At 37.6% G+C, this 15,197-nt stretch overlaps 1 protein-coding gene across 38 annotated transcripts in view; it reads right to left on the bottom strand.

Annotated features, from left to right (window-relative positions):
- LOC145536231 (X-linked retinitis pigmentosa GTPase regulator-like) overlaps positions 1–15,197 on the bottom strand; it is a 79,762-nt gene that overhangs the window by 28,770 nt on the left and 35,795 nt on the right. For 24 of the 38 annotated variants that reach the window (XM_081565145.1, XM_081565153.1, XM_081565143.1 and 21 more), the window contains 3 exons: positions 5,635–5,769; positions 4,148–4,205; positions 2,795–2,883 (listed from right to left, as the gene is read on the bottom strand). In XM_081565145.1, coding sequence (XP_081421271.1) covers positions 2,795–2,883; positions 4,148–4,205; positions 5,635–5,769 — 282 coding nt within the window. The remainder of the gene's footprint in view (positions 1–2,794; positions 2,884–4,147; positions 4,206–5,634; positions 5,770–15,197) is intronic. The other 14 variants (XM_081565150.1, XM_081565151.1, XM_081565155.1 and 11 more) reach the window with 2 other exon arrangements.

Genomic DNA, 15,197 nt, shown 5'->3' with positions numbered 1-15,197 from the left:
AGGAAACTGTAAGTGTAATTGACCTAAGATTTTCTTCACAACACAGTGAAGCTGTATACTTGGGGCAAACGTGCTGAGTTGTGCTGCCATGGTAAATAAAGCAAAGTATCAGAGAAAAGGAAGCCATTAGGAAAGGTAAGACCCCACATACATAATTTTGGGTGGAGAAATTCTCATCTCAGCTTCTTGTATTTATGGTCATGACAATGAATAATAAATCAATTGACTGTGCACTGGTATGGGGAACTATCCAGGAATCTGCCACGTTCTAGCTAAGTTCTGAGGGACAGCAGTGGTTTTTTAACTTCTGTATATCTGCAGCTTTCAGCCTTGTGCCTGGCACATAAGAGACTTCCAGTAAATATATGCTAAATAAATACATGAATAAACTAATTTCATGATGGGAAGAAATTATTATTAATGGCTAAGAAGCTTCCTGCTTTTTTCATTAGCTTACTTAGGTGGAAATTCAGCCAATAACACATTTTTCTTAGTGGCTAACTGTGGATCCAAATTTGCTACAGTTTGGAAAAGCAGTATTTGGCAATTTCCAGATATAACAATCATCAAAAACCTCTGCCACCAATTAAAATCATGGGTCCTAACCCGGCTATCTGAAACATTTAAAATCATCAAAACAAAATTCAATGATGAATTCTGACTTGCAGATACCAAGAGTGTAATTATTTCTTTTCTTTTTTGTTTTGCAGATTATCTTTGGAGTGGCTGTCTAATTAAGGGAACGGATGTAAAATTTCAAACACATAATTATTTTGATATGAGTTAATGCATCATTTATTTCCTGAGTTTTAAAAACAGTTTGATTTGTTTGGCTCAGATAGTATAAATAGGTTAGAGACATTGTAAATTAAAATATATCGTGTGGGAAGGATTGGAAAAAAATCTCATCCAAATCATCTATTTCCTTTTTAAAATATATAGAATAACAGCCTATTCTTTAAGTTAGAAATATATTTATTACTGCTTGACTTTTAAAAATATAATTTTCATTACTTTTTGTTTCTTTTCTTTAACCAAGGATATGAGTACTTACTGAATTATATTTTTCCATTAGGTATAAATGAGAAATTAAGCAGAATCAAAGTTTGAGCGTGAATTCGTCAGCCTGGCACTCTGTATCCTGGCCCGGCCTCACCTTTGTCGTGCGGGCTGGCGGGGCTCCCTACTTGGCTGCTGTTACAGGTGCCTGCCACACAGTGTTCCTTCTGTGGACAATGCTGAAGACCGGAGAGCCTAAAACGTTCCCTAAACTCAACCACCTATAAGCATTTTCATTTGGTCAGAGGTGTGTTTCAGTTTTGTTTTTTTTTTTTTCTGCTGCTTTGTTTCACTTTTCCTCTCCTTGAGTTCTCATGTCTCCTGACTCCTTTACTTTTCATCCTTCTCCCTCATATTTGATTTTCTTTGCCAGACTCTCTCCTTGAGCTCCTTAAAATTGAAAAAAGTTTTCACAGGAAAGCTACGAAGTGTAGTGGTAGAGTATCTGTTAAATGTTCTGTTCTACAAGACAGAGAATCTAGAAAGTTCCTAAATCCCGATGCAGTGTTCTAGCAATGCTCATTATGATTCTAAAAAGGATAACAATTCTGAAGTGTCCTTTGAGCCAGGTCAAAGACATCTTTAGGTACAGTAACCCAAACTTGTAAGATACTTTTAGAAAGATAAAAATGGTCATGAAGAAATTTTTAGTAAAAGATAACAATATGGATATTCGGGCTAAAATAACTGTTCACATCTCTGAAGTAATTCTGAAAGATATTTCAGAGTGGCATATTACCCACAAAGATGGCAAAAGACGACTGTTTACTACCTTAAGGATGGCTCCTGGCTTTACCTTCATTCTTTCCTTTTTCTTATCCCCTTACATTTTACAATTCATTGTCAACCAAACGTATTTACTGAGCATTTGCCATATACCAGGAACTGTGATGTGTGCTACTAGAAAGCAAAACAGAAAATAGCTTCTGTCCCCACGGAGCTGAAGGCCAGTGGGGAGATAGAGACATAAAGTAAACAAACATACAAATGACTGTGTAATTGCAAACTGTGACAAACAGTAAGAAGTATAAGAAAAAGGGTGCTATGTAAGAGAATAATAATGAGACATAATTTACATAAGTGCTGTTGGTCACAAAAGGCCTCTGTAGAAATGACATTTAAGCTGAGACCTAAGGTTGAATAAGAATTTAACAAAGCTTTTCATTTTTCTTGTTTGCCATGTTTCCTTCTAACACTTCGACCTGGAAATGTGGTCTCTTGATTAAATAAAGTTCTTCTTCAAGTGGAAAGACTAATTTACTTTCAAGAAGAAGAAACGTATCTATCAGACTTGTAAAAACTCCAAAACAAGTATCAGTCAGGAGACACTGAAGTAGCATGTTGTCTTCTAAGAACAATCATCAACTTTTTTATCCATCCTATTTCTTGTCTTACTTAGCCTTACTCTCTTCTAGACTCTCAGGGTATTATACTCTTATAATTAAGCAATAGAGTTCTTTAACATATCTTTTCCTGTATGATAAATCAGTATGCATGGGGTGATTGAAAGGAACATGCTATTACATTTTTGCAGAGCAACTTGAATCATAATCTAACGTCCAATAAGTAAATAGGCACGTTAAAAATGTGAAACATCACCTGGAGTTCATCACATGTCCTTGGGCCACCAAAACTCATATTAAGGGAGTTAAATTACGTGGATCATTATATGAAAGTAGAAGAAGCAATTCAATACTTTGGCCTTAACACTAAATGAAAAATTCATTTCACTTACCTTCGATTTTTTTATGTCTTTAGTTGGTGTTGATTCACTATCTTTTGGGATTTCTGAAGAACTACTCTTTGCACGATCACACATATTTCCTACGATAGGATATATTATGAAATGTTTTTTTCTAACTAATGAGAAAAACAAAAGTCCTGCTGCTTTCTGTGAAATGCTATCAACCATGAATTATGGGGTAATACTAAAGAGGAGCAGACAACTGCATATTTCTTGAAAAGTTAAGGCAAAATTATCAGAATGACCTAACTGATGCTGTAAATGTTTAGATGATCAGGACCCAAATATAGCAAAGATAACTGTAAATGTTAGGGAAGACTTCTGTAAAATATAAAGTACCTTTTAAAATAATAAACTTAGTTGCAATGAAATTATCTGTACCCAAATGGACATGCTATATCTTTTGGTGTTTCAAATTAATCCGTATGTTACCTAGCTGAATAATGATCTTGCAGGTATACTCATGAAGCACGTGCATTCTTGTAATTTTATATCATCAACAGCCTAAATCTTAAATTTAATTTCTTTTTAACATTTTAGGTTATAGGGTGTAGAATACTTAGTGATGACAAATATTTTAACATTTTGCTTACAATAGTCTAAAACTTACTATCTTTCTGCAAAAGTTAGAAGGAAAAATGTGTTAGGGGAATTATTCCTTCTTTTGCTTAAATTCAGATGAGATATGCACTACTATGGAGGCACTCTGATGTTATGGTGTGGAAAATAATATAGGGCTCATAGAGCAAAAACACCAATGGTTTGGGTGTAGAAACTGCAGGTCTCAAGGGCGGTCACAGTCTCTTTTGTTCTGTGGCACCTGTTCTCTGACACCAGCAGCAAGGCTTGGGAAAGGATTCCTCTGAAATGCCTGTGGTACCATCAAAGACTCAGGTCTAGGCTCTGGGGGAAATAACTGGATGGCCTGCTGTGGCTCTAGGCCAGCATGGACATTGGTGACAGGGTCTGGCAGTGCTCACTAGACATATAAATGGGGATCTGGGACAAATGCCCAACTTCATAGTACTGATTGAAAAAAACAAGCAGTAAAAAGGCTGTTCTAAATCACTTAACACTGACACATGAGCAGCCATGAGCGATGGGAATATTTCCATGTAAAGAAGCTACGGTGGTGATCAATGAGAACACGTAATACTGTGCCACATATTTCATAGCTTATGAGGGTCATGTGACAATAAAAAGTGTGCAATAGAATACATGTATGTAAGCTACGTGCTTAGGTACAGCACATATATGCATATATAACTGTAAGTACATATGAACGTAGTATGCTATGCATCTAGCCTTCTTAAAAGTATGCTTTCAAAGTCAATATGCTCACACCTTTTGGATTTTCATTGTATTCATGAATGGCTCGTTCCTCTCGGTTGGCTTTTTCATCCTAGAAACAATATAATAAAAAACATTTGTGCTGGGCTAGAAAGCCTAGTCTTGGTTTTAAGCAGAGTTCTAGAGTCGGTTTCCAGCTAATAACATAAACATGTGACAATTACTTCTCTTTGCTGGACTCTTGCCTTACACAATTGCTAATGTCCTTCACTAGCATAAAACTGTATGATTAACAAGAACTGTATATTCAAGAATTCTACTCAAAGAAGATTCAGGAACGTTGATTGGTATATGAATTAGCTCAACATTTTATAATGTCAAATTGGAGTTTAATGAATTCTATGCTAAATAATTTCAGGGACCACCATAACTGGACCTCATAAATATTCCTTATAAAAGAGAATTTCCCCCTTATTCTGAAAGAAAACAATAACTGCTAGAATGTATTTTTCCCTCAGTGAAAGGAGTCTTGGAAAAAGAAGGAAGTAAGGGAGAGAATGATCTCTAGAGCACAATACCATTCCTAAGTTAAAAATACATACCTACAAAATAATACATGTTTTACAAGTACACATTCAAATAAAAGGAAAGCAGGTTGTAATGGTTGTCTATGTTAAGGAAAAGGGGAGTGTGGGGCTCAAAGGGAATCAATTTAAATAAAGAGAGAAGAGCCTCACACAGACAAGTGATGGTAGTGTTTCATTAATGAGATGGCATGATTAACTCAGAGCTCTTTGCAACCGATCTAAAAAATGAAATGAAAATGAATCAATACAGTATCATTCGGTTTGGGTTTCTGAGTTCCTTACCTCTGAAATGAATCCAGAGTAGTGCTAGAAAATGAATGATTTCAAACCTACCACCTGTCTCCTAGCAGGGTCACTCAGGGAAATCTGCCAATTGGAAGAGATGGTTTCGGCATCTCCAGCTCCACTTTCAGGATGACTTTCTTTTCCTCACAGAGGCCTCCTCCCATTCCTCCTATAAGTACTTTCTCCCAGACCACATCTGTGCAGAACCAATCACAACCTCAAACACTGCTGTGAACAACTTTCATTTGTCCATGGCCATGTAAAAAGACACGTGTATGTGTGCACATACACATCCCATTTCTGCCACTAGTACTGGGCTGCTAACGTTGTAATTTTATCATTTCAAGGACCTGGTGCTCAATCTCCTGGATAATTCTCAAGAGTGTACTATACTGGCCCACATTAATTTACTTTCACTCATCTGAAGAACGGAATGCTACCAAGAAGTATGGAAAGAATGCTCGAGGGAAAAAAAGGCTGCCTGATTCATAAATCTGCCTAAGTTTTGTCCTGCAGCACATGAACAAAGTCATTCACGGAAGTATTTCTGTTCTCCATGGAAGTTGGAATCTGCCCTCTGCAGAGACCAGGAGACCTATAAGCTTTTTCTTGAGCAGGATCTCAGGATTTGAGCACATATCATCATACATTTTCAACAGCTGTCAATACCTTTTTAACTGAGTTGTCAGTGTCACTGTGATCATCTTTAGGGACACTTTTATTGTCTCCTGTATCTTTCTTCTTGCCTTCTGTATATTCGTCACTTTCCTCAACCAGGTCTTCATTTTCAGAAAGTTTGTGATGCTGTGACAAAATTGATAATCAAAGAAGAGTCAAAATTTTCTTTTTTAAAAAAATAAGAGATGTGATATTGCTGTCATAAATAATTTATACCATTTCAAAGAACACATAGACTATGAATTCAAATATGAAAGTCAAAGAAGTGAAATACTGAATAATCCATGCCCCATATCAAGTTACTGTATCACCAAGGATTTTATACATGTTAGTTACTCTATTTCAACATTTGCAATGACTAGGGTTCCCAAAGTTCTTTTCCATACCTACGGTAAGGTTAAAATGGAGAAATAAAATGCTTTCTCGGCTGTCTCAAAAGAATGCTTTTAAATATTAGAGAAGTTCAAAAGCTTTCTAGCTACTGTAGCATTCTAACATAATCATAGGTACATACTATGTTCATTTCCCAAAACATAGGGATTTAAAATCACTTCAGAAGTACAATTCACCAGTATCCAAGAGAGAGGTAACTATAATTACTTACATTCTATGAAAAAGATAAAGAGACATAGACAGTTTAAGTGGTTTGCTCTTGGTTATTTGAAGCAGATGGAAAACCAAACAGAGGCAGAACTTTGTCCATCTGGCTCCTGTCCAGTTAATCCAAATTATAAAATAGCCTGTCTATGGATTTGGTAGACTGATAATAAATCCTGTAATGCTTGTTAAAGGCAGAAAATATTAGTTTTACCCTTTATTCTACGTTGATTATATATTTTTGCCATTTCATGTTTTGGGTGGAAAACTGCTTATTTATTGTCATTAAGAGACTTGACTCTTTATCGGACATTTTTACCTACGCTTTTCATTTGTGCACTTCACTAAAGGCACAATGGCCCCTAAAACAGGTGACACAGTAAGTAATCTGTGCCATTCACTCCTTTGAAGAATGTTTTTACAAAGTCCACCTTAGCCATATTTGCCTGAGACCATATAGGTCCTTTATATCCCTTCAACACTGTAACTAGCTGCTCATGGTCACCTTCCTAGTGGCTATTTGGCTAAGGAGAAGCCTGACACCCAACAGAATCTTTATTGGGTGGTTAGAAAAGAATGTCTCTAATAATTAACTTACCTTTTTTTTTCCTGGCAAAAAATATAAATTGTGAGAGTTCAGGCTAGGGAAAGAATGTATTTCACACCTCAGTAACACATATAAGTGGCATCCTCAGGCCAGTAGCACTAAGGGTATGGCCTGATAGCACTCCCACGGAGGACAAGCAATCCAGAAGTGAAGCCTTGAGATTGTAAGAAAGAGTTTCAGAAGTTACTGTGGGAGGGCTTAATTTCGGTTAATCAAGGTCATGAGGTAGTGCACTCAGGAGGGGAATACAGGAGAAGGCAACAGGGTAGAGAGTTACACTGAAGGATGTGCTACATGTTTAGGTTGGGTAGGGTTCATGACAAGGTAGCTACCCTTTACCAAGGACTCCTAAAGCTTTCTTTTCCTTCTGCATGCTTTCCCCTCTAAGTGACTTATATATTATGGCTAGCCAAATGCACATGACAGTAAATAAAATAATCAGAGATCACTTTACCTTGGAAGAGAATGGGAAACAAGATTACTAGAGTTAAGACTTAGGTCTGATAAGTAGATGTGTTCATAAATGTACATTATCTGAAGGCCACCGAGAAAGGAACAGAGCTCTTGAGACAGAGAACTTCAGACTCTGCCTACTTATCTCCCAGAGGGAGGGGCAGTGAGCTGTATCCCATCGAAGTCCTCATTTCTTGGCCAGTTTGGACAATCTAGGACCTGGGTCAATTGTAACTGTGCTAGTCTACTAAGGTATTAATGTAACCATAGGATATCATGCTATTATGAAAAGAAACACGGAGTTTTACCAATTTTAGAAGCAAGACATCTTGCTTTTTTTTTATAATAAACTATTGTGTTGGCCAAAAGGTTCTTTTTTTTTTTTCCATAAGATGGCTCTAGTAGCACTTTGTTGTCTTTAATTTCATGCAAAACAATTTTGTTAGATTGCATTGTGATGGCTGTCATATCAGCATACATTAAAAAAACTTATCAAAATGGGTGAATTTTTGTGTAGCCATTTTGATATTGAAGATGGAAGAAAAAAGCAACATATTATGCTGTATTATTTCAAGAAAGGTAAAAATACACCAAAAATGTAAAAAAAAAAAAGATTTGTGCAGTGTATGGAGAAGGTATGGAGAAGTGTATGGAGAAGTGATTGACCGAATGTGTCAAAAGTGGTTTGTGAAGTTTCATGCTGGAGATTTCTTGCTGGATGATGCTCCCCAGTCAGGCAGACCAGTTGAAGTTGATAGTGATCAAATGGAAACATTGAAAACAATCAATGTTATACCATGCAAGAGATAGCTGACATACTCAAAATAATCAAATCAAGTGTTGAAAATCACTTGCACCCATTTGGTTATGTTCATCGCTTTGATGTTTGGGTTGCACATAAATGGGGGAAAAAAACCTTCTTGACTATATTTCTGCATCCAGTTCTCAATGAAAAAGAAAAACATTCCGTTTTTAAAACAAATTGTAAGCAATTAAAAGTGGATACTGTACAATAATGTGGAATGGAAGAGACCACCAACCACACCAAAGGCTGATTTTCATCCAAAGAAAGTGATGCTGTGTATGTGGTGGGATTGGAAGGGAGCCCTCTATTATGAGCTCCTTCCGGAAAACTGAATGATTAATTCCAACAAGTACTGCTCTCAATTAGACCAACTGAAAGCAGTACTCTACAAAAAGCGTCTGGAATCAGTCAACACAGAACGCATAATCTTCCATCAGGATAGTGGAAGACCACATATTTCTTTGATGACCACACGAGAACTGTTCAGCTTGGCTGGGAAGTTCTGATTCATCCACTGTATTCACCAGACACTGCACCTTCAGATACCCTTTTGGTCTTTACAAAATTCTCTTTAATTTCAATTCCCTAAAAAACTATAAAAAGGCACCTAGAACAGTTTTTTTTTGCTCAAAAAGATACAAAACTTGGGGAAGATGGAATTATTAAGTTGCCTGGAAAATGGCAGAAGGTAGTGGAAGAAAACGGTGAACATGTTGTTCAGTAAAGTTCTTGGTGAAAATGAAAAATGTGTCTTTTATTTATACCTTAAAAACCAAAGGAACTTTTGGGCCAACCCAATACAATTTTACTCATTAACTTTATGTAAATCTATAACAATGAAGAACTGTTGGAACTATATCATTTTCTAAGTTGGAGAAAGCTCTTAGAAAATGCATTTGCGATAGAAATCACATCATCAATTGTAGCATTTTGCACTTAATTAAGCACATTTAAAATTAATCTCTACACATCTGGACAACTACTTTAAGTCACATACAGCACTTACCTTCAAACTGAAACAATTTAGGAGAGATTGGTAGAATACTGTCATTTTATAAAAAGAAAGGATAAAGTTTAAATACATTCTTGTCACTAGAACCACATTAGATGTAAAGAGGTACTCTGGAGTACTCAGGGGAAATCATCTTTGTGCTAGGACCCCAGGGAAGAAGTGACTGGGCCTGGCTCCCACAAAAGAACCCTTGTTTCATTGGTCAGACACAGCAAGGGTACCTGCAGTCTTTGGTCTAGACCAGGGCAATAGTTTTTACATTTCTTAGGGGAAATACTAAGAAACCAAATGTTTCTCAAAAGGTTTCAGTGTCCTTAAGAAATGAATATATTGTATGCTTTAAAAACTAGAGATTGCAATCAGAAGTTGGCCAAGTGGCCACCCTGGAAGGGGTGGCAGATGGGAGGGGATTGAAGAGGTGCTTCTAGGGAGCTGACACTGCTTTTCCCTGATCTGCATGCTGACTATATAGGTGTGTGCAGTTTGTAGAAAATACATTGAACTATATATGCATGAGATATATACTTGCCTATGTATTAATTTCAAAAGAGTTTTTTTAAGTTAAAAAAAGAGTATAACATGTAAAATTTTGCTCTACAATTCTGGATTCATGACTTGCCTCAGTGTCGCAGAGGATAGAAAATATTTTCTAAACAACAAAATAATATACAGCATAGAACTTTATACCTACGTTATCAGGTGGGAAAGTGCATATTTTAAAATCTCAGTTTCAAGGTATTTTTTTTTAGGACAGGAAGAGCTGACATATAAGTGCATGTTTCAACTACACTAGAAATAACTGAGGCTGGAGTGCAGAGTGGGAAGAGCACTAAATACAAAGATCTAAACACTCTTTTCTAAGCCTTGCTCCACCACTCTTGGCCTGAGCAAGGCACCTACTTAATGTCTGTCTATAAAATGGAAAAATGACATTTATCAACACCTATCTAGGAGGGTCTCTATCAAGATGAAAAAGACTGTTTACAGAGAAAATAACATGAGCAAATAAGTATTTGTATGTAAACAGAAGTGATTTTATGAAGTCCTTTCTATAAAAAGGAAGATAGAATCCCAAGTGTGCATGGAGGATTGTCACAAAACAAGAAGCTTGGACACTTTTTGCCATGCCCCAGATCTTATCAATAGAAAGTAGTTCATTTAAAGTGTACGATTCTCTGTTCCACCCTCTTGTACACACATCCCTTTATTCCCTGCCAGGTGCCTGGCAGCCAGAGCAAGAGAGGGAAGGTCTGTCAGGGAGGCCTCCACTGGGCTATAGGCCTGTGTTGCCACCGGGCATGATACTCTTACACACTCAGGTTTCCCAAGAGAAGCCCACAAAACAGTGTTTTCAATGTAAAATCTGATATTTCAATGTTGGCATCTGATTCAAATGTTTATAAAATCACCATGTATACCAATCAAATCTACAGGCTGGAGTGCACCCACAGGCTGCCAGTTGTGACTCCCCAATTCTTTGCTTCTAATGACACCATAATCTCTAATCTTCCCCTTCTTTCTATGTGCCAATCTGTTACTTCATTGCTAATCCTGTATTTTCAGCAGCAAATACATTACAGTAAGACTCTGAAAAGAGGCCTGAAAAAAGGAATGTAGTCTTATTCTTGTTCTCAGCTTTACTTTATTATTTCCCCCTGTTTTTCCTTAGAAGATTTCTCTTCCTCTTTATCTTAAACAAACACATGATCCATGGTTGTAATTTGTGTGTCTTATTTTTTAACTATTTGATAAAAAAAATTAGGATACAGAGGGGACTCTGGTCCCTTGACAGCACTAATATCTAAAATTTTAGGCTGAGGCTAACCATATGAATGCCATCAGCCTTTCATCACGGTTCAAATGCTGAGGGGCGGCATTTGACTCATGTATGGTGTGTAACAGGAGTTTCACTCCACCCCATAGTTAAGGGTTATCATTATTGTAATCTATTTCATTCCCATGGATCTACCTCCATAAGCTAATTTTTGAGGGGTTGCTATGTTGTATTTAAGTAAAAGTAAGGTTTACAGGTACATGAAACTAAACTCATGCACATCGGCCAGTGACTTGGAGATCCGTGATGACAGCATTGTACCTAACCTGATGTGATCAGAGAGGATAATTAGAGTGATACAGATTAGCATTTGCTGAGTATCCCTAACATGTGCCATATGTTAACTAACTTAACTATTCAAAGACCCTCCTTCCTTTACTAAAAGAAGGAAGTAAAACTCAGAAAGGTTAAAAAAAAAAAAAAAAACTTTTCCAGGTGTCCACTCAGCTAATCAGTAAGGGCTGGGACAGGAACTCAGGCCTATTGGACTATAGAGCCCATGCTCTGAACCAACTCTGCCCAAATAATTTGCAGACTGTAATGGCTGCCCTCAGAGTTGTTTCTTTGTTTTGCTTTTAAAATACTCTTACTGATATTTAAAGCACTGCAGACTTTTTTGTTGATAAGCTCACATCAGTAATATCCTATTCTTATGTATCATCATATATAATAATAGCAAATAAAAATTGAGAATTTTTCACCCCAGAGCTCCAAAGTCTCTGGAATATACATCTCCCTTCTTAAATTGAGAAATATGCCAGGAGAGCTCTTTGATATTTATTTCTCAAAATCTAGTTATGATTCTATGTCTCTGCAAGGCAGACTTCTTGGAGTTCACTCTTTAATGCAACGTGGGTTCTGCCCCAGCCCTGTGGCCCTCCACTGCTCCTTTTTCCTTGGCTTTGGGGACCCCTATGTCCTAGAAAGTGTTCTCACCCTCACTCCTTCTCAGACTTCCCTTTCTCAACCTGCCCTTAGCTACTCATGTTTCCCTGAATTCTCTCTGCAGTTCTCTTTTCTTTTCACATTCTGAATGCTGCCTCTCATTCAAATCCAGTTTTAACTACATGCATAAGCTGGTGATACTTAGCATCTTCCCTGAGTGCCAGACCCAGATGTGGATTTGTCTATTGAACATCTCCTGGATGAAAAAGCCCCAAGCAGTCTCCTCAATGTGCCCCTACTCCTCAGTTCTCAGCCTCCACACATGGCAGTCTTTCTTCCCAATTCTCCAAGCCATAAACAGGAAAAGCTTGGCCTTTTCCCTCCCTCCAAGCTCCGTTTCTTTACTAAGCCCTCCAATTCTATCCCTAAATCTCTCGTTTCCAACTCTCCATCCTACTGTCCTAGTCCAGCCCCACTTCAGTCTCTGCCTGTTCAACTGTAACTGCCTTCTGACTGCTATCGCTGACTCTGGTCCTCTCCCCTTCTATTCCACCCTCCAGCCTGTTGACAGAAGGATGCCACAAAAGCCCAAGTGTGATCAACTTTACTCCTGTTTAATATCTTTTAGAAACACAGAAGGTCTCATGCCTCTCTACCCAGTCCGAGGGTACTCTAGGCTGCAGTCACACTGAACATCCTCCTGGCTTCCATCGCCCAGCCCACTCTTTGCCCGGATAGGTTTTACTTTTCATGACTCATCTCCCATTTCACTATCACTCCCGGGAAGCCCTTGCCTTGTCTTTCTCGGTGGCGGCTGAAGTGCCACACTTGAAGCACTCTATTCTGCTGATAAATTTTCTGGTCAAACTGTAGAAATAGCTTAGAGTATAAAAACCACGTTCTTCTTATTAATTAAGGGATTTAATGCAGGCAAGCCAGAGATTCATCTTCAAATCTTATTTTTATCATTGGGCAGACAAAACTATCTGCCCAAGAACACAGTGGTATCGGCAAATACAAGGGCACTGTTAAGCAACAGCTCAGGCAGAGTTATAGGAACTCTTTCTCCCTGGTGTTCTTTCAAGACATCTATACCTACCTAAAGTCCCTGATAGGTTGGAGGGCCACAGGAAGTTAACTGAGAGCAGCCCTCACTTCTTGAGATCCACCTGATTTGGGGTAGCTTCTGTCCTCTTTTTGGTGCTTGGTACATAAATATTTGTTGACTGAATAATACGCATCAAATATAAGTGATGTGTCAGTTACGGGGCATATAATATCACATTTAACTTTCACAATGGAAAGAAGGAAAGGACGGAATTACAGCACCTTCCTCCATGGTAGCATTTTATTTTTAAGCTACATGTATACAGTAATAGAAACACAGTACAGAAATCAATGATTTCTATAGTGAAATAATAGAGAACATTTCAATTACACTCACCTGGAGTGCTGCTGGTCCACAGTGGCAGAAGTTTCTGTGGTCCTCCTTTGTATCTTACCTTATTTTTCTGCCCGAGTCCTCATTTGAAACTGTAATTCAATGGATTCTACATACACAACTCACACTTGCCTCAGAAATGATCACTGATAAAGTACAGTAAAAGCCTGATCAACCAGCAGATGTGGACAATCAAGAGGGAACTAGTTACTCCAATCTACTTGGCCAAGTATTAATTCAGGTCTGAAGATGACTAGGCCAATGCTCTTTTAACCAGAGCCCTAGGCCTGCATGAATGACTACTTCTAAAAGAGCACAATTTTTTTGTTCATTTTTCGCTAGAGAAAGGTGAAGAAAAGGGTAAGAAATGCTGTTTACAAATGGTTATCTCAACTGGTTCAAATACTGAGAGGGACATATTTTAAGAGCATCATTTCAGTATTGAGGGCTGATTATCTCGTGAGTGGAAGATGAATATCAGACCTTTACCACTGTAACTTGAGCTTAAGAGTTTCTCATCTCCTTGGAGATTTTTCCTCTATGAACTCCACTTCTGTCATCCATCCTATTTAACCCTAAGTCTACTCCTAAAACAACCACGTTTGGCACTAGAATCAACACAACACACACATTTTAATCTAGGTATTAATTCAATTCTAACACCAGTGTGGTAGAACACTGCAATGCCAAACCCACATATTGGGTTAGTTAGTGGAAGTTACCACAGAGTCTCACAGCTAAAAGAAGATTGACAACTACCTTTAGGAATGTTTCCACTTTCTATCTGAGTCTTTCTCCTCATGGAAAATCAAACGTGTAAAGAAATCAACTACACAAAATTCACAGGATGTCTACCATCACAATCCTCCTTGATAAAAGGCAAGTATAAGAAATCAATTTTATGGACTCTGAGGGAGAAGGTGAGGGTGGGTCGTTCTGGGAGAATGGCATTGAGACATGTGTATTGTCATATGTGAAACAGAGCACCATTCCATGTTCGATGCATGTGACAAGGGCTCGGGGCCGGGGCAGTGGGATGATCCAGAGGGATGGGAGGGGGAGGGAGGTGGGTGGGGGGTTCGGGAAGGGGAACACATGTAAACCCATGGCTGATTCTTGTCAATGTATGGCAAAAACTATTACAATATTGTAAAGTAATTAGCCCCCAAGTAAAATAAATAAATTTATTAAAAAAAAAAAAAAAAAAAGAAAGAAATCCATCATGTCTAAGATATTGAAGGGGCTGGGGAAGGAAAGCTATGAAGAAACAAACAAACTGGCTGCATTATATACAATGGAATTACTCTAGTGGAAATCTAGCCTCTCTAAAATTCAATATCTAAAAGTTTCTCTTTTCACAAACAACTACTGGCTGGGTACATTTAATTTTTATTTTACTTGAAACATTCCGACAAACAGCAAACAGAGAATTACAGAATACTGAATGAGGAATACATTGAAGGTAAGTAATAGACATTGGGAATGGCAGTACTGGGAGCGAAGGTCTGACAGTACAGTGAAAGCTCAGAAATTATAGGAGATGGAAATACAGAATTACAGAAGACAAAAGATATTAAAGCTGTCATTATTTAAGAGTAAATAACATTTTATAGAAAACTGGATTAATTGTAAAGCATGATTTTTCTTCCTTAAAAATTTTCTTAAGCAAATAACAAACATGTTAGAATGAAAGAATCTAAGAGTTACAAAGGGCTTTAATTATCATACCATCTAACCCATTCTATTTTACAGATAAGGAAACTGAAGCCCAGTGAGTAGCTTTGCCTGGCCAGTAACCACTTAAAAGATTTTCATACTTCTAGAATCTATGTTCATTTTCATTTCATTATATATTCTCTCATTTACCAAACAGTAACTAAAAGAGACCTTAGAGTCTGAACTCTGAACCCAGCTGTCACT

Source organism: Giraffa tippelskirchi, chromosome X, assembly GCF_054371585.1.
Source record: "Giraffa tippelskirchi isolate mGirTip1 chromosome X, T2T-mGirTip1v1.2.pri, whole genome shotgun sequence".
In the NCBI taxonomy this organism is placed as follows: Eukaryota; Metazoa; Chordata; class Mammalia; order Artiodactyla; family Giraffidae; genus Giraffa; species Giraffa tippelskirchi.
The sequence above is the reverse complement of the archived record's forward strand: the minus strand, read 5'-3'. Positions and strand labels throughout refer to the sequence as shown.